This window comes from Pempheris klunzingeri, chromosome 15 (genome assembly GCF_042242105.1).
Source record: "Pempheris klunzingeri isolate RE-2024b chromosome 15, fPemKlu1.hap1, whole genome shotgun sequence".
Classification (NCBI taxonomy): domain Eukaryota; kingdom Metazoa; phylum Chordata; class Actinopteri; order Acropomatiformes; family Pempheridae; genus Pempheris; species Pempheris klunzingeri.
In genome coordinates this window covers 15274077-15298009 of record NC_092026.1, presented here as the reverse complement: position 1 = coordinate 15298009, position 23933 = coordinate 15274077, and the positions used below count along the sequence as shown (strand labels likewise).

Here is a 23933-nt window from a genome sequence, read left to right as displayed (position 1 = left end):
CTGTAAAAACCTTCATGGCAATCCATCCAACGGTTGTTGAGAGATTTTAGTATAAACTTAAAAAAAGATAAAAACTATAGTGGTCCACTTACAGATCAACATTGCCATGAATTAAATATCGCTTCTATGTAGTTAAGCTACATGGGCTGCATTCCATTTAATTTGAACAAATGATATTAGTTTGAACTCATTCAAACATAATTTTTAGAACCAAGAGTGGTATTTAACTATGAACCAACATTATTTGTTGCACATGACATCTGTCATGTTTACACTTTCTGAAGAGAAGAGAAAAAATAATGAGGATAATGACTTCAAATGGAATTTTATTGACACATTGACAACCCCACATACACGTGTACATACTGAGACTACACTGGTCATTCCCCAATTTAAAACCCTGTTATAATTCCGAATGACATCCAGATAATAAGTAGCTCCTGAACATGGAACACTATTACTCACAAAAATCGAAATTCACAAAACTGGACAAAATGTAACAAAAGTTCAAAACAGAAAATGATCTGAAAGGGTCAAACAAACAAGCCGATTAATCAAGTAAGGAAAAAAGCCACAAAACTACATCAGACAGTGTTCTCAGCGCCATATGACGATCACATTCTGATTCCTTTTCCCCATGTTGCATGGTTATCCCTACGTAATGTCTATACACATTTTATCAATAGCTAATAGCTTTATCTTGGCTTTATGTATTCCACATTCCATATTTCATTCTTTACTTAATCTATCTGATCTTCATCTATTTTTACTTCAGTTTGAGCGCAAACTTTGAAAACCTTTTTTCAGCTGGTTTTGGAAATTGGACAGTGAACTACTCTGTCCATTTTCCAAGTGCACTGTCCTTGAGATCGAAACCTTCTCTTTGAGCAATCCTTGAATCTACCGTATTTGTAATTGTACATGAAATGTCAAAAATGACATTTAACAATTCTAACTCTGCAACCTGCTGCAGCCATGTTTTTGATCTCGGTTCTGTCAGGAATCTTTTAAAAGCTTCTTGGGTGAGGTTGTCAGATTCTTGCACGGCAGCAAAAAATTTTTTATCGCCTATCTGTGGATCACAGTTGAGATTAAAGACAACATCGTATGGTGGTTTTCTATGAGAGCGGACCAAGTCATCAGCTGTACCATTCTTGATGCGGAGGAGGTGAATCTCCAAACTGTCTGCAAAAAACTGTCCCAGTCTCACATTGAGGGCTGTGATGTGTTCCTTTACTGGTAGCGCCTGGTTTCCTTCCAAAGATCGATCATCAATTTTGAACTGCTCGATGTACCTATAATGAGATATGAGACATGTACAAGATGACAGAGAGTACACTCATTCAATTAAAATAAGCTGACACACTCACACCAGTACCTACCTCTCTGTCTCCTCTCTCATCCTGGTGGGGTTGTTTGCAATGTGGGGCACCAGCCTCAGGTACTCGCTGACCGTGTAGACTTGAGGTGGGTAGTACCCTCTCAGGTCTTTGACAAATAAACCTGGAATGGGTTCTGAGTCTGACACCCACTCTCCCTTCGCCTGTCTGGCAAGGGTGTCAAACAGCACAGCCAGGGACAGGGCCACTACCCCCACCCCACCAAGGGTGACCTTGCCCTCCCTGCCAAAAGTGGTCCTCAAGCCCTTGGTGAAGTCCTCCAGCTGCTTGGGTGTCAGGGAGGACTGCACTGCTGTGTAGTGGTTCCTCAGGTGAACGGAAGAGTTGACGGATAGCATGTTGATGAAAAGAGGACTGGGGGTGTAGTTTGGGAAAGGGCAGATGTCTCGAGCTAGAGAGGCCAGTTGAGCTGTGTCCTCAATAGGGCAGATATTCCCCATCTTGATGTGAATTTTTCAGTCAGAGATTTGACTGTGAACGGTCCCTGTAGAAAGGTTTAAGATACACAGCACTCCTCACTCTGTGTGTCTGACAGTCCCCCCACCCCCCGCACATCACAAATAAAGTCACAGCGGGATCATGACATCACATTTGTTATTAATTATTTACCTGCTTCCCCCACATACTGACTGTGTCTGTCTGGGAAATGTCTCATGTCTGGTGGTCATCTTGCCAAAGTACATTGATTTTTGGGGGGGGGGTTTAGAGCTCATTCCAGTGACATCTGAACAGCACAGCTGGACAACCTGACAAAAACATGATATATCTGATATCTCTTTAAACTATTCCAAAAAGCTTTTTTGATTCAGAAAAACAACTACATATACCAGTGCCCAGCTTTTCACAATGCAGTAAGGACCTGGTACTTCTTACAGCCCATCAATTGCAAAACACTACTACAGCCATGCTAACAGCTCTGTTAGTCTGCACTTAAGCAAACTAAAACTGAATATTTAGCTGCCAGCTAAATGTCAACACAGTTTGGTTTAGTGTGTTAGCATTTGGTAATTAGCATTTAACATGAACTAAAGCTATGACTAGTGAGTATGTCATTATTTTTACAGGTCTATGGCCATAAATCAATGTAATGGACAAAATGGGATCAGCAGAGGTTTTACAATTCATCCTGAGGGGAACATGATTGTATTTACCAAATGACTGTAATTTATCCATTAGTTGACCTTGTTAAGTTGAATGAGAATATATCAGGAGATAATCATCAGCTCATTAGGAGACATCCTCTGGGAACCATGAATGTTTTTTTTTTACAAACTTTGTGTTTATCCATTAAGTAGATTTGTTTCACAAGATGAATGAAAATGTTGACCTGCTGGGGGCGCCACAGAAAAAGACAGATTACTTCAGTCATTAGGGCACATCATCTGGGTATCAAGAATATCTGTACCGAATTTCATAGTAATCAATGTAACAGTGGTTGAGAAATTCCACTAAAATTAAAAAAAATTTCAGCCTGCTCTTGGTGATAGAGGAAAGGAGGAGGCCACCATTGTCAGTGGGATTCATCCTCTGGGGACCATGAATATCTGTAGAAATCTTCATGGCAATCCATGACTGACAGACCAACGTTGGCGGCATTCAAATGGATATAAATTAATTATATTAGTTTGAATTGCTTCAAAATTAGAACCAAGAGTGGGACCAAAGTATAAACTCCCATTATTTGTGAACCATATCTGTCATGTTCACACTTTCTGAACACAGAATACAGGGTAAAGCCTTCAAATGCCTGTTTATCGCCGCACTGAAAATCCCAATGTGTGCCCACACATAGCACATTTAGACATTTCCCCAATTTCGAAATCTAACCACATGGAACTGGACAGACAGAGATAGTCTCAAAGGGTCAAACCAGCAGACTGAGCAAGTAAGGGCAACACCGCATGAAGCAACATTCTTAAAGCCACGACGCCTGGTTATCCCTGCTTGACATCTATACACATTTTATTAATAGCTGATAAATGTTTTTCAGCTGTATTTGGAAATTGGCCATTTTTTCAAGTGCAAAATATTCTCTTTGAGCAATCACTGAATCTACAATATTTGTAATTGCACATGATATGGCAAATGACATTTAACAATTGTAACTTGGCAACCAGTCATGTCTTGAAGCCTGCATTTTACCATCACCATTTTTTTTTTTTTTTTTAAGATTTTTGGGTGTGGTTGTCAGATTTTTTTTCACTGCAGCCAAAACTCAGAAAATTCAGAAATTCTTCATCTGCTGTCTCTGGGTCACTATTGAGATTAAAGGTAATGTCATGTGGTGGTCTATAGCAGCTCATCAGCTGTAGTGTTCTTGATGCCTCACATTGACTGCTGTGATGTGTTCTTTTACTGGTAATCCATGTTTTCTTTCATAAATGAAATGTCACTGTGGTCTGGCTTCTGTCAGACAAACCAAAAAAAGCTTCACATACACAAAACATAAGAGCTGTTCAAACGCAGGTGAACAGCTGGTTCAATGTTTCCTTCATTACCTCCTTTAGAATAAGATACATTTTACCATCCATCATGAAGGGAGACAATGTTGTCCCACAATTCCTTTCAGAAGCATAGGGACTTTACCATTGGTCTTACAAACAGTTAAAGCTGGGGTAAGCAGTTTATTTCTGGTGTCTTTGGGTGAAAATCTATAATAACCATTCAGCATGTTATAATTCAAGTGGTCTGAGAGACAACTTCTGCACCTCCTCTTGACTTTCGGAGGACATTGGCAAATCACGCGTCGTCTCAGAGACCAACGGCGTCTCTATTGGCTGTTCTCCAAACGCAGATGCGCGTGCATGTCCCTTCAGGTATCAGTGAAAGCCTGATTCAATGGTGAAGAGTCTTGTCGAAAAAGCTGCTATACCAGCATCGGCAGCATCTGTCTACACTGCAAAGCAGCCCAAACAAAGGAGGACAGACTTATCAAACAGAGTCTAACAGAATCGTTTCAGAGAAGGAGAAACTTTCATGACAAAGCTGCTAATTTCATTTTCCTAAATATCTAAATGTGTTGCTGTGGTCTGTTAGGTTGTGCCATGGATGTAATGTTATTATAAGATCTCTTATTCTACATCCATGGGTTGTGTACAAGATTTACCCAGACAGCCGGCGACGAGTAGCTTTGTTAAATGCTGCTAATAGCTTGGCCTCCTACTAAATGTAACTTTAGCCAAAGCTGCGGATCACAGGATCACAATCACGACTGGGATAAGTGAGGCAGCTAACTTCATTTTGCTGCTGTATCTTAATGTGTTGCAGTGGTTGGTTAGATTGTGGAGGTAGATCTACTTTGCAAGCAGGAGATGAGTTGAATGTTGCCATGTGTTTGGCCTTCTGTTAACCATCGTCAAAGGCTCCCACTAATTCAAGTTCATGTTTATGAACTAACGTTAGAGCCTCGAATCGCAGCACATCATCTCAAAGGGCTTTACAGGTCCACATGTTTGCAAAGAATACAGGACGGTGGTTCTCATAGAATTGCTGCTATGCAGTATAAGAGCATTGGGATCACAATCACGGTTTAACTTGCTAACGTTATTTTTCATTTTCAACTATGAAGTGCATGCAAATGCCCTTGTCATTGGCCCGTGCTGCCCCAGCTAAATGCTAACTCCTGATCTTTTGTGCAACTAACGACAGTGAAAAACCAGTATATATATATTATATTTTTTCAATTCGGATGAAGGGCAGAAGACTTTGAAACAATCACTGCCCTTAATATCCAGCCGGCTCAAACGCTGCTGCAGGCAGTATGTCAGAAATGGACTCATAGGCATTTGAGATGAAGTGTGGGGTTTGGCGTTAGAGCAATGATCCTGGCATCTTACCACCACCAGTGAGGCCAAACGCCGCAGTGGGTGCTGCGACCGTCCCAGAGGAGAGGGCAGAGGGCCAGTGATGCACAGAGATCTAGAGGGCTAAGCTAACCCAGCTTGGACCGGCTGCTCCTGGTTGGTGCTGATATGGGACTCAGGGTGGCCAAGCACCGGGAAATCACAGAGCATTTGCGCTACGTCTTTACAAAGACCTGGCTTCATCCGAGCACCCTGGATCGAGCTCCTGCTCCCAAATGAGCGGCTAAGACGGTGGGGTGGACTCGGTGCTTACACACAGTCAGAGTTGATGGACTATTAATGTGAGGATGAAGATCACATTATCAACACTATCCTTATGCTGCTGTTTTCATTTCCCCCCAGATGCAAATTTGAAAAAAAAAAGCTCTAAAGAATTATTTCCTGTGTGTATTGTGGGAGGGGGAGAATGGCTGTCAATTAATTAACTTGAAGTAACAATATCCAAAATCTCTGTTGTGTTCTCTTTTGCAGCACCTATGACAACAAGTGGTTATTGCAGATGGACCTCATTTTAACAGGATCCTCACTGACAGTTTTATGTTGATTCACACTTGTTTATGAAGTTTAATTGTCTGTAGTCATCTTTTCTTTTCTGCGTTTATTTGGCCATAACTGTTTTTATCACTAGCAGTGACCAGAAAAAACAGTACGCTGCTTCTGCCCACCCTCTCTGGCAGACTAACCACTGCTGAGTGATGGACACCGCTTGGGATTTTTCCTGGAATGTCGACTTGACACTTAGTTCATAATACCAAAGAATGCTGCGAAGCTGAGGATCTTCATCAGTGGGCCAGAGGCTGAATCACCCCTGTGCTAACTTATTTGGCAATAGTGACTTAACAGACACTTATTGAGTGGAAAATCTACAAGATTATTGCATAATGAACTTTTCTCTGGTTGTGGCAACTTACAGGAGCTTATCTCACACGCCAGGAGAGATCACATCAGTTTGAGTAATATGTAGTGTTTGGATTATTTGTGTTTTGTAATTTATTATAATACGTTTGATGAACAAGCATTTGCAATTTGTAACAAGATCCCTCTTGATGTATTGGTGCCCATCTCTGTTTATGTATCTGTATGCTAAATATGAAGCCACGGCCAGCAGCCCATTGATTTAGCTCAGCGTGAAGACTGGAACAGGAGAAACTTGTTTCTGGATGAAGAACAGTATTTGTTAATCTGCCCAGTATTTTCTGCTGGTTGCCATGGTGACAACAACAGTTGTGGAATTCACTGCAGCCAGTGAAGAAATAGTATAGAGTATACATCTCCCTGTACAATTAGTTAGCTAGTTATTCCTTATACTGTGCATTACTGAGTGTCTATGAATTAAACAAACGTGGTAAAAGTTGCAACGTGTTGAATAATTTATTTTTACACACAAACGCCGCACATCTAGATTTACTTCCTTTGCTGAAGGCTGAAGTTGTTTTTGACTGAGAGTCTCTTTTTTATCCAAGAGGGGGCAGCAGATGTCTGCAGACGAGACTGACAGATATTGTGGCGCCATTACCAGTGATGGTGAACATATCCTTGAATTGTCCTAAACAAACACCAAAGCCACCTGGCACTGAAGTGCACACAGTAGTCACTGGTAATCATTTTAAACCTGCAACTTTTCTAACTAAGTGGAATAAGTATAATATTGTATATATATATATAAGGATGTCAAGACTAAACTTATCTTTAATACTAATTTTCCCAAATGACAAAATTACTGTACAAGATCAGAATGATAATATATGACACTCAGCTGGCCCAGAGAGGGGCACCCAGTGACCTCTCACCCCAGAAACACTGCTGATGCTGTATGCACCCAAGATGTCAACATTTAATAAGGTGTTTACAAAAAAAAACGTCATCCTTTGTGTCAGCTGATCGTGTCGTGTTGTCGTGAGTAGGAACAACTCAGAATGCAGAACGATGAGAGAGAATTGATTCATCGATCAGTCGATCAACACAGAAATTAATCAGCAATCATTTTGGCAATTGATGAATCCACTCTTTTTGTGGCGTTTTTCAAGCAGAACTGTGGAACGTTCCCTTGATGTCACAGATTTTGTCATTTGAAGGTGTCACCTTGGGCTCTGGGACACTTTGATTGGCATTTACTCCGGCGTGGAGAGGAACAACTGCTGACTGACGAGGTTCTGTTTAAATGTATGCAGTAGTACAGCAGCAGCTCATGCACGTTCCTACCGTCCACTTTAGTCTGAGCAGACTGTTTGCTTATGTTGTTTGTTGCATATGATTCATCTCTATTTTACTTTGCATTATTTGATCAGTTTCCCCTCTATCTCTGTACCTCAGTGACAACTTAGAGAAAAATGAAATTGTCTTCTTTGCGCTGATGGACAGTCGAGACAGAGATGTTGGAGCAGAGGCAGCAAAGAGAAGGAGCGGAGCACACACACACACACACACACACACACACACACACACACACACACAGCCCACAAACTTTCACAAATGTTCTAGTGTATGTAAAGGCAGATGAATCAGTGCTTTGTGGTCGTGTTGCAGGGGAATACTGGCCACCCTGCTGGCTGCTGCTGCCATTCTCACCCAGCAGAAAACCTGGTGAGATCTCAGCCCTCCAGGAAAGGAATACACCACTCTCAGATGTTCGTGAATGGGACACTTGATGCGTACAGTACACATAATTGCTGCTTTATGATAACTACTTTCTGCTGTTTTGCAGTGACACTGTACAGATATTGTGGCTTTTCATTTTGGGGTGCCGAATACGTCCTCATAGTTCCTGTGGCCTATTTTCAGCTACCAACAAGAAGATTTGACCATTTCTTCCTGTCAAAGCCCTGAAAAAAAGCAAAATGTGCAATATTTGTAACAGGAGTGGGCTGCTCTCATAACATCCACAAGTTTACCCTCACGTCACTTCTGGTGCGATCAGGTGCCTCCTCAAACAGATCAACCCTGGAGTTCCAACAGATCCCTGCCGGCGTGTGTGTGTGTGTGTGTGTTAGGTGGGGGTGAGGTAAAGGGGGAGCAAGAGGGTTTGTGGAGGCGTGGTCCTCTGCTTTGCGCGTTGCTAAGCGCAAATTTGGCATATAAGCGCAAAATGAGCAGCGGTCCCACGCAGCCAACGGCGCACTGAGCGACCTGAGGAATTCAACAGGTACCTATAGACATTTCTGAGCCCGCTCTTTTTTTTTTTTTTTTTTTTTGCTTTCCCTGGATGTATAGTTTGAGAGAGAGCAGACTTCGTGCGCTCACTGTGTGTAATGGATGGAATTAAAGGCTCCCTGGACTGGAAAACTGTCGCTCTGCAGTAATCTCAAGGCGTTTTGGCAGCAGGAATATTGCACCTGGGAGATATTTTGTTCAGTTTGGCGGAATTTAAAGGTAAAATTGCACTATACATATATATATATATATATATATATATCACTTCCCAATAAAAATACTACTATACTATTCATTATTATTATTAATTCCTGTGTGTGTGTCCTTATGAACTTATCTCACTTTGTGTATTATTGTGTGGTCCCTATGCAGTCTAGTTTTTTCTATAAAAAGAATATACATCACTGGAGTAGTTTGCTTCTTGAATTGATGATTAAAAGAAACCTTTTTTTTTTTTAATATACCAAGCCTCCCTGCACTGTACAGTAACTCACGCATGCGCGCTAAATCTCCTGCTGCCTATCATAACGTGTGAAAAGTCAGTTTACACTGGTGCTACTGTGTGCAGTGATGCGGTGACCTGCAGATGCACTCGGGCCGCTGAAAGCTGTGTTGGCCGTCTCTGTTTGAAGTGAAGTCCACCCCCCATAATTACAGCATTATTGAACAGACACAGAGGAGAGATTCAAGGTGCCTTTGGGCTCCTCACCACAGATGCTGTAGTCTGGGTGAGCATGCCAAGCAGGGAGAAAGGTCACTTGTGCACTGGTGTGAATGTTAGTTCAGCCTGGTCCATCGTCTTTAATAAGTGAAAACGGTGCCAAAAAATGAGATGATAATGAGCCGTTCATTGGTGAAGCTTAGGTGCAAACTCGGGCAGTTCTACAGAAATATGTTCTCTCTCTCTCTGTTGCAGACCCCAGAAAGTGTTCTTCAGTCAGCAGCAGCAGCATCTCTCCACCGTCATGAAGAGATCTCTCCCTCTCCCGGGCTGGGTCAGAGCGGTGAGCTTGTTCCTGTGTCTGACCCGCACCGTCCTGGCCACGGCGCTCACCAACTCCACGAGCCTCGAGTCCGTCCTGGACAAGTACAGGGACAAGGACGAGGAGTGGTGGAGGGCCAGGTCGAGAGGGAAGAGGGCCATCAGCGAGGGGGACATGCACCTCATCCTGGACCTGCACAACAAGCTGCGGGGTCAGGTCCACCCTCCTGCCTCCAACATGGAGTACATGGTAGGTGCTGAGGACACAGTGGTGTGCCTAACAGTGCAGGGACATCTTATCACACTGGAGTACATCTTTCAACCTTGAGCACATTTATATTATTCAAATTAATCAACAGTTCCAGTATTAATCATGAAGAGGCAAAGACTCACAATAAGATTCCTGTGAGTGTTAAAGTGATGCAAAATCAGTTCATTTCGTTCGGCCGTTTGTTAAAAACCCCATCCAATCATACTTAAGCAACCATAACTAAGCCCAGCAGGCCTGTGAAGCTTTGGCTGTGTAAACATGCTGAGGCGTTGTGCACTGGACTCCCAGATCAAATCATTTGCTAACTCGGTTATGATCATTTGTGGGGTTACAGGTGAGAAAAAGCCATGTTCACAACTACCACGTCCACTGTGTTGTATTACTTCACCGTGCGGAAGCCGGCCATGGATGCTGTCAAGGTTTACGCTGATGTCAGGAGCTCCATCCTGTTTGCACGTCAATGTTCCATTTACGGTTCGGGTTGTTCCGGTTCCGGTTAGTTACCGCATCCAAAAAGGATTTTCTCTTGTAACATAAAGGATAAAAAGCATGTATGTACACTTAGCATCCTCTCTTCGCAGGATTCTTGTTATAAAACTAGTCTGGGAACATGAAAAAGTCAGCCAGAGATGGTGAGTTTAACTAATTCACAAAGCTAATTGGTAGCTAGCCAGCTGATAAAGATCAATTCAACTGACAAAATAAAAAAAAAAACTTCTGTCCTCCCCTGTCAGAAATCAGGGACCCACTGCTTCAAACATGGCTAAGAATTTTGACTGTAACTTTAATGGTAATCCAAAATTCTCCAAGCATCAGTGTCTAATGAATCTTGCCAAACGAGGGAGGTTTGACACTGCAGTCACAATCTTTTCTCAGGGACAAGAACCTTGGTGACTCTGCCGTGCAGCTCTGTCAGCCACAGATAGCGGAGCAGGGAGGGGAAGACAGAGAGAGCGAGATGTGGAGGCCAAAGCCACCATCTGGCTAGCTGTAGCTCCTGCCTCCCGCTCGCCCGCCCTCGCTGACCCTGGACCGCATCCAGCTTTCACCCCCGCAGTGTTGTCCTCCGCTCTACCTCAACCATCCTGCACTCCCTCCCTCCCTCCCTCCCTCCCTTCCTGCCCTGCGCCCCCTCACTCTATCACTCCATTTCTCCTCCTGCTGACTCTCTGTCTCCCTGCCTTGCTCTTTTGCCTTCTTGATCTCCAGCCTCACGAGCTTTCCCTCCGGCTTTTCTTCGCCCTCTCCCCTCTCCTCCTCTCTCCCCCTGTCCATCGCAGCTCACTCAAACCCTGGCCGAGGCCGATGTTATCTTTTATTTGATCCCGCACGCATCTCATTTTTGGTGCCACAGCGGTGAATCTATTTCAAACATGTCGAGCCTGGCTGTTTGAAGTGTGGGGCACGGTAGTGTAAATGTATGTTACGTACACTAATCCAGTGTTTCTTTAGCGAGGGATACTATTACTGATGATAATGATGTGGTGAGGCCGGGGACTGATGAGGGCCAAGTATTTGGTTTTCAGATTGCAGGATCTGGAGGCCAAAGGGGCTGCACTTCCATTGCAGCTTTGATTCAGCAAATGCCTTGAAGGCACAGATGCATCCGTTAATCTAAAGCATGTCGCTTCTTGCTTAGCAGATTTTCCTGAGAAATAGGATTCTTTAAAGGTTCCCGTAATTACAACCACTTTCTCTTCTGTAGCTTGAATTACCGGCATTGACGTGAATCATTTTGCATACTTTGAATTCCAAAAGCAAAGGATGGCCTCTTGTTTCCTTCCTAAACATTTGTTTTGATGTTTTTTCAGAGCTACCACGAGCACACACCCTGAGTCTAGTGCTGGTAGACTGCACATCTTGCGCTTAGCTCTGTAGAAGAGGTGGTCCTGGCAGATATCTGGAAACAGCTCTGTGTTTGGGGAACTTAATGCTCTTTGGAATGCAAAAGGAGATTGGTAGTTGTTGCCGTGACCTTTCTCCAAAGGCTGGCGGGCAGTCCATCTTCATCTCAGCTGGATAACTGAGGGAGAAGAATAACAAGAAGACGGAGAGAATAATGAGCTGGCAGACATCATTAGTATCCGCTGTAGATTGTTTGCAAGGAAAGCTTTGTGCTGAACTCAAATTTCATTATAACCTGCAGCGGCAGTGACACACGGTTCTGTGCAGGTGGGCAGTATTGACTTAGAAGTAGGGTTAAGGGTTCAGTCTGCTTCAGACAAACTGGTGTTATTTGTCTCGGTTGTGCACAAGAAAAGCATCCCAAAGTAACAGAGTAGAGATGTTCAGTTCCTGCAGACTTTTTCCCCGCCGCACACCTGCCCATTTGCTGCATGAAGTAGAAATGCTTGTCTATTTGATTTAAGCTTAGAATGTTACAGAAAACGTCAGACACAGCTCCTCCCCTAATTTCCAAAAGTCATCAAGAAGGTGAATCTCAAATGTTGTTTGACAGTCTGACAAGTCTTTGCAGTTTTTCCCTGCACAGGGATAGCAGATAAATTCACCCGAGCACAACATGATGATGTTGCGCTGCGGTGAATTCATCTCCTTTGCACGCTATGATGACGTCAACCCACCCTCAACTGTGGCTGCTCCGAACACGTAAAGTTTGCCTTTAGATGCATTTGGACGACGCTAGTTTGTCTGAAGTGTAATGAATCCGTTAATCCTACACAAAAGGAGATGCTGGCCACCTCCACGGCCCGTTCTGCTTCAGGAGAGGCAAAGAAAACAATCATCGCAGCCTCCTCATTAAATTCAGTGGCACCACTGTGTTGATGACGGGAGCGGGGGGGTGCCGCTTCAGAGGGCTGCTGAAGAGAAATGCTGGTCATCTGGATATTTTCTGTCCGGTAACACATTACGTTAGCAAGTCAAATATGTGCAAGTGCACTAATTCTACTGTTTCAGTCAAGATAGTTGAGACGGAGGCTGAAAGGATTGTCATAGCTTTGCCATGATACTATTTCATCACACGAATTGACGGTACCTGTAGCGACATGCCCCCACCAATGCAGCTCCCGTTTCAGGTCTGAACCCCCCGGAAAGGTTAGCCTGCATCACACCTAAGTCCGTGTTTGCCGTGCCTCCCATTCACTTCACCTGAACCCCACACAACAAGCACACGTTTCCTGTTGTGGTTGTTCTGAGTTTTTTTTGAACAAACAACCTTCATTGTGTTTTTTTTTTTCTGGTGAGTCTCAGAATTTCATGCAATCTTTTGAATTAACAGATAAAATCACCTGACTAAAATATAATGTAACGATTATGGAAAAATGCAGTATCACATGGCAACCATGCAGGAGTTTAGAGCAGAAAATCACCTCAGTGCTGGTATCGCAGCCGCAGCTGGATTGTGGCCAAAGAAGTAAAGAGTCAAAATATCACTTCTCCAGTCAGGCCTGAACAGTAAGCAGCAGCACAGTGAATGAGCAACAGTGGGCACAGTGTGTTAGCCTCACCAAACATATGGAACGCATTATGGTGGTCAATCAGAGCAGTTACAACCCCACACTAAAGCATTATCCCGTTAGTTTTGACGTGTGATAGCCATAATGCAACCAAACAGTGTTTCAACAGCCGAGCACACTGCACCCATTCTTCTCCCTCCCCAACAAAGTCAACAGTAAATTAACTTTGCGGCAACATTTGAATTCCTATACCCATGGTCTGCTTTCCTGCATTGTTCAAAACAAGAGGTGTGTGAATCGTTTTCAGGTATTTTGACCTCAATTGAGTTTAATTGTGTCAAGTTTTTAAGAGTAAAGAAGGCATCAAGCCCCCAGACAGAGACTCTCTGTTTAGGTACCTTTTTTTTTTTTGGTCAGGTTTTTCTCTCTCAGCTTGTTTTATGAGACCAAAACTTACTGGAAACAAGCTATGAAACAACCACATTGAATAGTAGCACAAAGCTGCAAGTTGATGTGGTGGTGGTGCCACCTCTCTGTTTCCCCTCTCTCTCATGCGTGTCTGTGTGGAGGAGAGTGAATATGTGTGTTTAATAGGAGAGGCCTAGTTTTGACTATACCGTGTTAAATTTTGCCAGAGGCATGCGTACAGCCATTGAACTTAAAAGTGAAGAGCAGGTTCTTCTTTCAGGTTCACTTTGCCTCGAGTATGTGAGGTGACTTTCAGATTAGTTTTTGCTGGAATTCATGTTAGTTGAGTTAGAGGATGATGAGCTATCTGAAAAATGTAATGAGCAGCAATTAAAGCCACAGCTACGGTAAGTGGTCACTTAGCCCACTTCAATCATGAGGGTACTCCAGAGTCTGCAAACATCTGTTGGAGGTTGAGTTTAACCTGAAGCCCAAAAGAAAAACTAATATTACCAAATGAAATGCTTTAGCTGCCAGCGGAAAAAAAATATTAGCAACTTACCCCAGCTGACCTGCAGAGCTGACCCTCTAAGTTCATCTTTCCAGAGGCAAATGACTTTTTAACTAAGAACCTGAATGTGTGTGTGTGTGTGTACGCTCCCCCAGGTATGGGACTATGAGTTAGAGAGGAGTGCAGAGCATTGGGCGTACACCTGCCGATGGGAACATGGGCCGAGCCACATGCTGACACAAATAGGCCAAAACCTCGGAGCGCACTGGGGCAGGTGTGTATATGCAAAGAAGGATTGCGCCACTTAAATCATGTTTTACACCACGGTATCATGATGAATACAGTATAACAGTCTGATACCGAATGTATCAAACATCGATTTAAATGATTTGATTTCAGGGACCGCCCCCCTACCTACCACGTCCAGGCCTGGTATGATGAGGTGAGGTACTACAGCTATCCCTACTCCCAGGAGTGTAACCCACACTGCCCATTCAGATGTTCAGGACCGGTCTGTACTCACTACACTCAGGTAAGGGCTTTTTTATTCCCACAGGCTTTTACGGGCAGCTGTGGCTCAAACCTCAATCAGAAGGTCGGTGGCTCCTATGAGTCATCGTGTCCAAGTGTCCTTGAGCAAGACACTGAAGCCCAACTTGCTCCTGAAGCAGCTTCAGTGTGTGAATGTGTGTGAAAGAATAGTCTCCTCCAATTTAGAGGTTAACTCCAACTTAGGTTCCTCCTGATGTGTGAATGAGGACGTGATGTAAAAGCACTTTGAGTGGTCGAAATGACTAGAAAGGTGCTACACAGATACGAAACATTTAGTTTGAAAAAGACTGATATAAATTTGTGATGTTTTGAAAAGAAGAACACCTGTGTGGAAATACTCATGATGCTTTGTGGCTTTAGTAGTAAGTTAAAAGTTCTTTTTTTCTGAGATCAGTTTGATAAAGAAGGCCCATCTTCCCAGTTCGAAAAGTTTACCATTGTTGCTTATGTTAATGTGAGGGTCATGTGTACAGAAATCATGTGAAATCCTGCTGTTCTGCAGATATTGACATTACTGTCATTTGAACTGAACGCTTTACTTTGTTTGTGTGTATTTCAGTTGGTGTGGGCGACCAGCAATCGCATTGGCTGTGCCATCAATGTGTGCTACAACATGAACGTGTGGGGAATGATCTGGGCCAAAGCCGTCTATCTGGTCTGCAACTACTCTCCACCGTACGTTTTGGCCTGTTGCAATACCATGACTACTTAAAAGGAGAACTCCACTAATTTTACACACCAGTGGAGTCACATGCTTAATCGGTCGAGTATTATTTCAAGCTCATTAAGTCATTTACCGAAAATACACTTAAAACAAAATCATCATGGGGTTTCTTCAGAGGGCTGTTTAAACCAAGGAATTAGTAAGACCTGTGAGACCTGCTGTCAATGTCTGCAGTATCACAAACATAATGAAATATTTGTAAGTAACAACAGGCCATCTTAGTTTCATTTTGGGGGTTTATTAATCAGAGTACACCTCCATCACTTAATTCTGAAGACAAATTGATTGAAAATCTTTGAATCTATTTTATTTATTTAACACCATTCTTTGTCCTGTTTTTTTTAACTGCAACAAAATCCCTGTCACCGTTGTGTTCTTTCAGGGGCAACTGGTGGGGTCATGCTCCGTACAAATATGGAGCTCCCTGTTCTGCCTGTCCAGCTAGCTATGCTGGAGGCTGCAGGGATAATCTCTGCTACAAAGGTGGGTTTGGGACAGAGTTGTGCTTCTCTGCTTCCCAGCTATGCCATGGCTATTTCCTCTCGCTATCCTGCCTGATTTTGTCATGGGAGGCTTGTTGTGTAGCAATTCCATATCATATCATCAGCAACAAAGAAAATGCTCAAATGTAGTGAAACACAACAGTGACACGCTGATGCCCATGTTTTCAGATGGGGGTGTTGCCAGGCGTCCAGCTCCTGAGATTGAGGAGACCAACTACATTGAACCTGAACCAGAACCAGTAAGGGACAGGGAGCCACACCCCCGGGCCCAGACCCCTGACCCCTCACCCAATGACAACCTAGAGAGAAACCAGGTTGTCAGCACAGAGCAGATGTGTAAGGACTGCTCCCACGATACTACAGCCGTCTGAGTGGTGCAGCTTTGGGAGAATATACTATTGCTATGATTAATGATTTGTAAAGCACTATGAGTCACTCTGTTGTGATATTGGGCTATACAAATAAATTGAATAAAATGATACATTATTACTATTATTAAAACTCCTGTTTGCTTCTTGTTTCAGGCCAACAAGTGGACTGTGAGACTAAGCTGAGAGATCAATGCAAGGGAACGACATGTAACAGGTAATTGCTGAGAAAAATGGTGACACTGACAACAGGCAAATGTCAAATAATATATGCAAACATTTAATGTACCAAATTATCAGGACAGTTTAAGACGGATTAGATCATTTATTGTTTGAATTGTACTAATATTGGTAGAATATTATGTGCACATAATAAAAGCAAAGCACAGTGCCAAGATGTCGTTCACTTTACTGTTGTTCCCGTCCATAGGTATGAGTGCCCACCTGGCTGCCTCGAGAGCCCTGGAAAGGTCGTTGGGACTGGATACTATGATATGGTAAATGATCAGTATATTGTATACAGTGTGAACACTGTATTATAATACTTTTTAGTGACCTAGATTGCCTCATGAAAATTACATTTACCTGTGTATGTATTGATGGAAAATTCATGTTCCTTTTAAGCTATACCTTGCTGCACATTAGCATTCATGTCTTTGTCTTTTATTGCAGCAATCCAGTGTGTGCGGAGCTGGTTTACACTCCGGTGTAATTGACAATGATGGAGGATGGCTGGACGTGACCAGACTGGGAAGAAAACAACATTTCAACAAGTCATACAAGAATGGTATTCAATCAGTTGGGTATGAATCAGTCTTGTTAAAAAGTACTTAGTGTAATGCAGTGTTAGATGAATATTTACTTCTGTTGTGGGGGGGCTGTTCAACTAATGATGATGCAGTTTTCTTTGAATTCACAGGAAAAACAGGAGTGCAAATTCCTTCAAAGTAGAGTCAGTGCCTGGTAAGCAGCACACTATAATTTTTCCCTTTAAGGATACAGATACAGTCAGGTGTCATCTGCATACGCAAGCAACGTAGGGTCATTTTCCTGTGCCTTCTCTTCTCCCAGTCAAGGCAGTAACATGTGATACCACCGTGGCACTTTTCTGCCCTTTCAAGAAACCTACACGACACTGTCCCAGGTATCATTCTGCTTCGCATTTAATCTTTTAGGACAGCAAAAGCTTTCATGTAAACCGAAAACATCTCACTGTTTTATTAAACTGTTTAATTAAACTAAAATGGGATGAGCCAAGGAGTCCCAGTCAATCTAAGTGATAGAGGTTAGCTCATTTTGTGCTTGTGACCTTCCAAATTCTCATTTTTATATTTGCCATGTGCAGCCTATATTTGAAGCTGTAACTTAGCAAAGGTTTCCTGCTTTGTCATTTATAGTTTTCTTTTATATACAATCCAACTACCTTTGGTCCGTTAACTTTAGCTAAATAGTTTTCACCAATGAGATCATTTCGGGCTCCAGAAAGCTCTACTGTTAAGACAATGAGAACATACTGTAGTTCTACAACTGCATTACTGCTCTGAAAATAACCTGTGATCTAAAGTGAGATCCGGCTTTTCCTTCAGGCTGTACTGTCCCAGGAACTGTCTTCATGACAGTCGAGCTCGAGTCATTGGGACAAAATACTACTCGGATGTAAGTTCATTGTCGTAAACTGACCATTACAGTCTTTCATTGATTTTTTTTGGAAACAATAGATCTTTTCCACAGCAGACATTGTTGGCTTATCATAGCCAGTAAAGCACAGGTGTTATGAACAAAGGACTGATTCCATTTAGATTCTCAAGTAAGCCTTACCATCAATGCTAGATGCCAAATCAGCATGCACAATATCAAAGACTCTAAAATAGGAAAACCTAAATGGAATCCAGCCTTAATTTAGATATAATTAATATTCCTGTTTTTCCTGTTATGTTATGTCTAAATCTCTGCTGTGAAAAACCATAGCAAACACTGGGCTTTTTAATTATGCTTGTGTTCCATACCATTGAGCTAGCATACATAATACCATGGCCCTGAAATATTGAATGGATTCTTCATTTTTATTTACGCTTTTTGGCTACATGTCACAATATCTGCTGTCTTCTGCTTCAAGGAGCAAAATGGTGTTCTGGTGTGACTCCCAATGTTTTTTCTTCCAGAAATCCAGTATCTGCCGAGCAGCCATTCATGCTGGAGTGATCCAGAATGAGGGAGGAGGGTACCTCGACGTGATGCCTGTGGACAAAAGGAAGCAGTACAGCGGCAGTTACCAGAATGGCATCACCTCCGAGAGGTATGGTTAAAAAAAAAAGTACATATGTTTTTGTATATAAGGAGATTAAAACGTGTGTTTAAAAAGTATACACCAGGCTAATTTCATGAATTTTAGATGTCAGAACTGGCAAAAATTTCATTTAATATTGAGTTGGACCTTATTTTGAATTCAAATTCTTATCTGCAGTTACTTGATCAATTTGATCAGCACATTTTAGTGACTAGTAAATGCTAAAATACATCTTTACATAAAATTGCGGTGAAAAACAACCCGTGCATATACCACCTCTGTTCTCTCCCTGCTCTTCCTCCCCCAGCCTAGTGAACCCAACAGGTGGAAAAGCCTTCAGAGTGTTTGCAGTCATCTGAAAAAACCACTGTCAAAGAACAGAGTACCATCGAAACATGGCCACCTCACATCCAGCAAACCCGCTCATTATCATCTTACAACCTGTAATTACATCCATTCCTACAGTAAATCTCATAGCTTTTCAGCCTCCGACACTAAAAGTGTAACATGACTTTACTCAAGGCTTCCCGTCTAAGTTTGGTCATGAGTGAATCAGTGTCCAATAATAGCTTGGCAAAGGATGTTTGGTGAATGATGATCTTGGATGTCTTTTGCCTTACGTCTTTTCTAAATTTCTAGAGCTGGCCGTAATAGTCACGTCGGGCTGCCGTGCATCTCTTGCTGACATGATATCATGACATCATGTTTTTTTAATACTCAAATTTAGCACCACTCCTAATGCCCGCCACAATTTCCCCAGCGTGAAGGTTAAAATGTAACATCAGAGGTAATTCAAGATGCATTATAGAATAGATGGGCAGTAAGATTCAGACTAATAAAATCTGTTCTGTCATTTGCGGGAACAAGATTGGTTGTGTTTAGTTAGACAATTCCTTATGCCTTACACACACTCAAAACACTGTCTCATATATTTCTATGGAGGACCAAACCAGACAAAAAAAAAAAATTACAAGTACATTATTAACATTTGATAAATACCTACAGGGCACGATGAAATAGAACTGAATATGATTTAATTAATCCCAACTTGTTTAATGCATCTTTTACTGTTATCTCAGCAGATCATTAAACAGCATATTGCTTTTCTTTCTACTTTCCATCAGCAGAATTCATTCTTTTTCACGTACGTGACCTGAGTTTATCTTCAGTGTGTATGACAATTTTTTTCCCTTGAGTATCCATATATGTCATGATATCTATTTACACGTCTAATTGGTGTATTTCATTACAGTTCAGAAGAATCTGGAACAGTTTTTAAAACGTGACTTGAACCACCACTGTAATGAGCATTTCTCGGCATGATTTTTATTCCACTTCTATTGTAGTAAAGATCTATGTGCCCAGTCCTATTGCCTGACAGAAGTTACATTTGGATGATTCTCCAACTGCCTGGGTTATGTCCACTGACAACATTTTTGAAAGCTTAATTAAATCTTTTTTTAAATGCTTCATATCATCCATACAGAAAAAAAGGTAGAGGAAAAATCTTCTCCATTGTAAATAAACTCTGGTTAATGTATGGTTAAAGTTAGGTGACCAAAACCTTTGGTCAAGGTTACAGAAATAGCAATTATACAGTTAAAAAAACCTAATCGTTGGTCTTCGAAGGGGTGCAAACTCTCGTGCTTGAACTCCTAACCTCCCTGCCCTTACCTCTTATCCTCACTGTATGAAGGGCAAACTAACTCTTGCATTGCCACTGAATATTGGTATTGGACATAAATCACAATCTTCAGAATTGTTCACTATGACGATAAATGATCGTTGGCTTAGCTGCTTTCTGCAGTGCCTATCAGGCTTTCCACTCTCACACAATATATGCAGTTATCAAGGATAATGGTGGCACATTTACCATAAAAAGTCATAGTAATTTTTGAAATCATGGGTCCATGATTTCAGACACAGGGTGGCCAAAAGCAGGCTCCTCACTTCCAACCGCTGCCTGTCAGGTTTGCCGACTGAAATCACCACTGTAACTAGCAGATTTTATCAGCTGTAGTTAGCCGGCAAAGTCAGCTCATCAAGCTAGTGTTAACATTAGCTTCTTAAAACACGCAAGAAGAAGAATTTTTTAAATGTGTTTAATTCCAAGTCTGGTCTTGGTCTCCATGTATCACTTCTTTTTCTCGCAGTGGTAACATACGGAATAGCAACGATGCAGGCAGTGAAACACAGATTGTATATTTTTGTACATAATAATGTTGTAAATAATATTGAACACTATGCTATGAAATGCTTGCTACTGTTGCTACCTTTTTATTTGTATTTCTAACACCTTGCCAGCCATACAAAGTCAAAAACAAGCATTACGCGTCAGGTGCTGAAACAGACTGTGCATGCAAAACATATATATGTCTGTAAATATTGTGTATGTAACATATTGTTCTATTTTACGCTGCATTTTCCAGCTTTTGTTTATAGATTTATATAAATGGACCCTGGCTGGCCAGGAATGTGCATGGCAGAAACACAATTAAAATACTTGACGAAAAACTTTAAATGATTTTTGATCGTTATTTTTTATGCAATTTTTCACCGTATTAAAAAGTCAATGTTCAAATCCAAGCAATAAGCTATATTCTCCTGCTCATTAAATTCTTCACACTCCTGGTTACAGGCTTGACTCTGCTCCTCAGTTTACGTTGTATTACGTTACACTTGTTTAGCCGACAGCCTCCAGATAGCCCGAGGAATCTGGGCATTAACATTTCAACAATGTCTCAAATTCAGCTGCAGATCAAACTTTCAACTGAAATTTCTTTCTAGAAAGCTGGGGCTGTTTCCAGGAACTGTGGGGAACACAGAGGAAGAGAAAGCTGCTTGTTTTCAGGTCCAGGGAGGAGATCTTATCCACCAGTTGGCTTTGAATGTTTCAAGTAAAGAGCAAAAAGAAATTCAGTCAAAACAGTAGATATGTCATTACAGTTTACCAACTAAACTAAACACATAAGCTATTCACATCCTGTCAATCCAACTTAAGATTTAATTTTTGCTTAATGCTTTACCCAAATGCCTAAAATAATACCACAAATTCAGGGGTGCTGATGTTGGATTGAAGATTCACAATATTTTACATTCTGGGAATAAAGAAGTCTTAAGTCTTCACGGTTCTAAAGTCCATTGAGGAAAATAAGCACATTTGATACCAGCAGCCTAACTTTTAACCTGTGTTAAAAGTTTCATCTTTCATATTTCCCTTCATTTTGGATCAATCAGCATGATACTTCAAGGCGTTTGTGTACATTCCTGCAATGTTCTGCATCACTTCTGATTTTTCACTTCAGTTTCAGTCAAGAGTTAACTGATGTTAAAGAGCTCAGGACTGCTGGCTGTGCCAGTGCCCCAACAGACAAAGACCAGCTCTGTGTTTTGTTGATCTCAATCTTTCAACTTCCCAGGATGCATTTCCGTTCTTTCAACTGGATGGTCAAAGATGTGGTCGGGCTACAGCTAAAATGGCCCCGTCAGTCACCTCTTAACACACAAAAAGCTACACACACTCACAGAGGAGTGCCAACATGTACACACATCCGCATAAGGTAGACACACAAAACACGCTTACTGGTACTTTAAAACTCTGTAGATTGGGTCTGACACGTTCTGAAAAGGAGCATAGCAAAATAACTTATTTTGTTTTGCTGATGTCATTATATTTCACGTTATTTTGTGCTACAATAGCAAATCTCTGAGCATTTTCATGACTAAAAGACACAAAATGGTGATCATTCGACCAAGAATTGGGTTTTGGGATGAACATCTTCTGAAACAGCATTTTCACCACAGGACACTAACATATGAACAAAATAATCATATACATATACCAATACAAGTCAGTGTGGCCTAAACTGAGATGGGTGATATAACTCTGAAGTGGATATGACCCTTTTCCCTGAATCTATATCTCATAAAGAAACCATGAACCAAGATTAAATATGCTAGCTGGGTTTGGGCCAGGTCTCCTGGAGAAAGAAGGTAAGCATCGCAGTGCTGTCAAAATTCACAGGACCTTGTTGCAGAGGCGGCCATTGGCACAAGATCCCTGTGAGCTGCTCCGGTTAGTTAGCCAACCTGTCAGTCAGGAAGCAGTCAGTCAGCCATCACGCCAGTCAATTAGAGGCTGCTCCAAGCATTTAGAGTAGGCAGGCAGCACTTCACCCACATGAAGTTCAGTTTGTACGTCATACTGTAACTCTATCAGTCAGATGGGCAGCTAGGTTGGTCAGACAAATAGCCATCCACTTAGCCAAGTAGTCCATTACAGCAGAAAAGCAGGTTTTTCAGTCATTCAACCAGGCTGTCAGTCACTTAAAGGGATAGTACGACATTTTTGGAACTATCCCTATCCATTTATCGACACCGCTCTCATATATGTCTGTTAAAAATGAAATTAGTGCAATGAAACATCTTAAAGACTGGAAATGGATATCTGGTTCTGTCCAAAGGTAGATAGAGGTCTGCCTACCAGCACCATTACAGCTCTGTCACTGGTAGTCCAGCACATAAACCCCCAATATAACATGTTAACTAGTGAGTTTTAGACATGCAGGACCCGGGATAATTTTTTAGACCAGCGTCAGGTTGTGTTATTGAATCTTTGAATCTATAGATATCCACATATAACACTGTAGGCTTGTTAACAGGTTTTGTTCAGATAAAACGGCACACAACAGTGACAGAGTGCATTCTATAGCAAACAGAACAGTCTACAGTCATCATAACTAGATTTCGCCCCTACATGTAAAACTAACTGAGTTCTCTCTTCTTCTTCAGTTTCCAACGACGGGAAAGTGGTTGGCTTGTAGTACTGTATCAATAGCTAATACATGACATACATTCGAAAGCATAATCAGACAAAACGTGACGCCCCCCAACGTGTTTCTGTGTTCTGTGACACACGGCAGAGTATGCAGCATTCACAGGAGCCCCAGGTGCACCGCTAGGAATTCTGGGCCCCCTGACAAGAAGGGAAACTTGGCCCTGTGACCTTGATACGTTTAACACAGTATAACCTGGCGTCTCTAAGAGGACTCCCGACCGAGTCCGAGGACGCGCTCTTCCCTTAATGACCCACGCGTCTCTGCAAAGCCACGGCGTACACCGAACGCCTCTGTAAATCTGCAACGCCTTCCAAATGTTCACTCTCAAACCAAACTAAACTGAGTCACACTACTTTGGTGCTATATTTTGCATTTACACTCATAACTGTCATCTCATGGTTCTTTAAATAATGCTAGTTACTGGCCTTGAACGCTTAATCCATAACATTTAGCTGTAAGGGAAAGTATGAGTCTTTTCATAGCAAATGAATAAATAGTCTTGACTGGTATTTGTGTAAGTCTAACAACACACTCCTGCGTTGCCAGATTTAGCAATAAAACCTTTTTGATTGTGTGTGTTGGTTAGCAAAATACAGAAACGTCAAATGGACGTAGCAATTATGAGGGTTTTTGAGATATGTTTGAAATCTGGACTCAGCA

General features: G+C 42.0%; 1 protein-coding gene across 1 annotated transcript; it reads left to right on the top strand.

Annotated features, from left to right (window-relative positions):
- Positions 1-9378: 9378 nt before the first annotated feature.
- Positions 9379-18794, top strand: LOC139214525 (cysteine-rich secretory protein LCCL domain-containing 1-like). The gene is made up of 14 exons (XM_070845401.1): positions 9379-9645; positions 14157-14275; positions 14401-14533; positions 15113-15228; positions 15660-15760; positions 15949-16116; positions 16305-16365; positions 16579-16645; positions 16821-16951; positions 17068-17111; positions 17220-17292; positions 17735-17804; positions 18311-18444; positions 18743-18794. The coding sequence occupies exons 1-14, from the start codon at positions 9379-9381 to the stop codon at positions 18792-18794; spliced, it is 1536 nt and encodes a 511-aa protein (XP_070701502.1).
- Positions 18795-23933: the final 5139 nt, after the last annotated feature.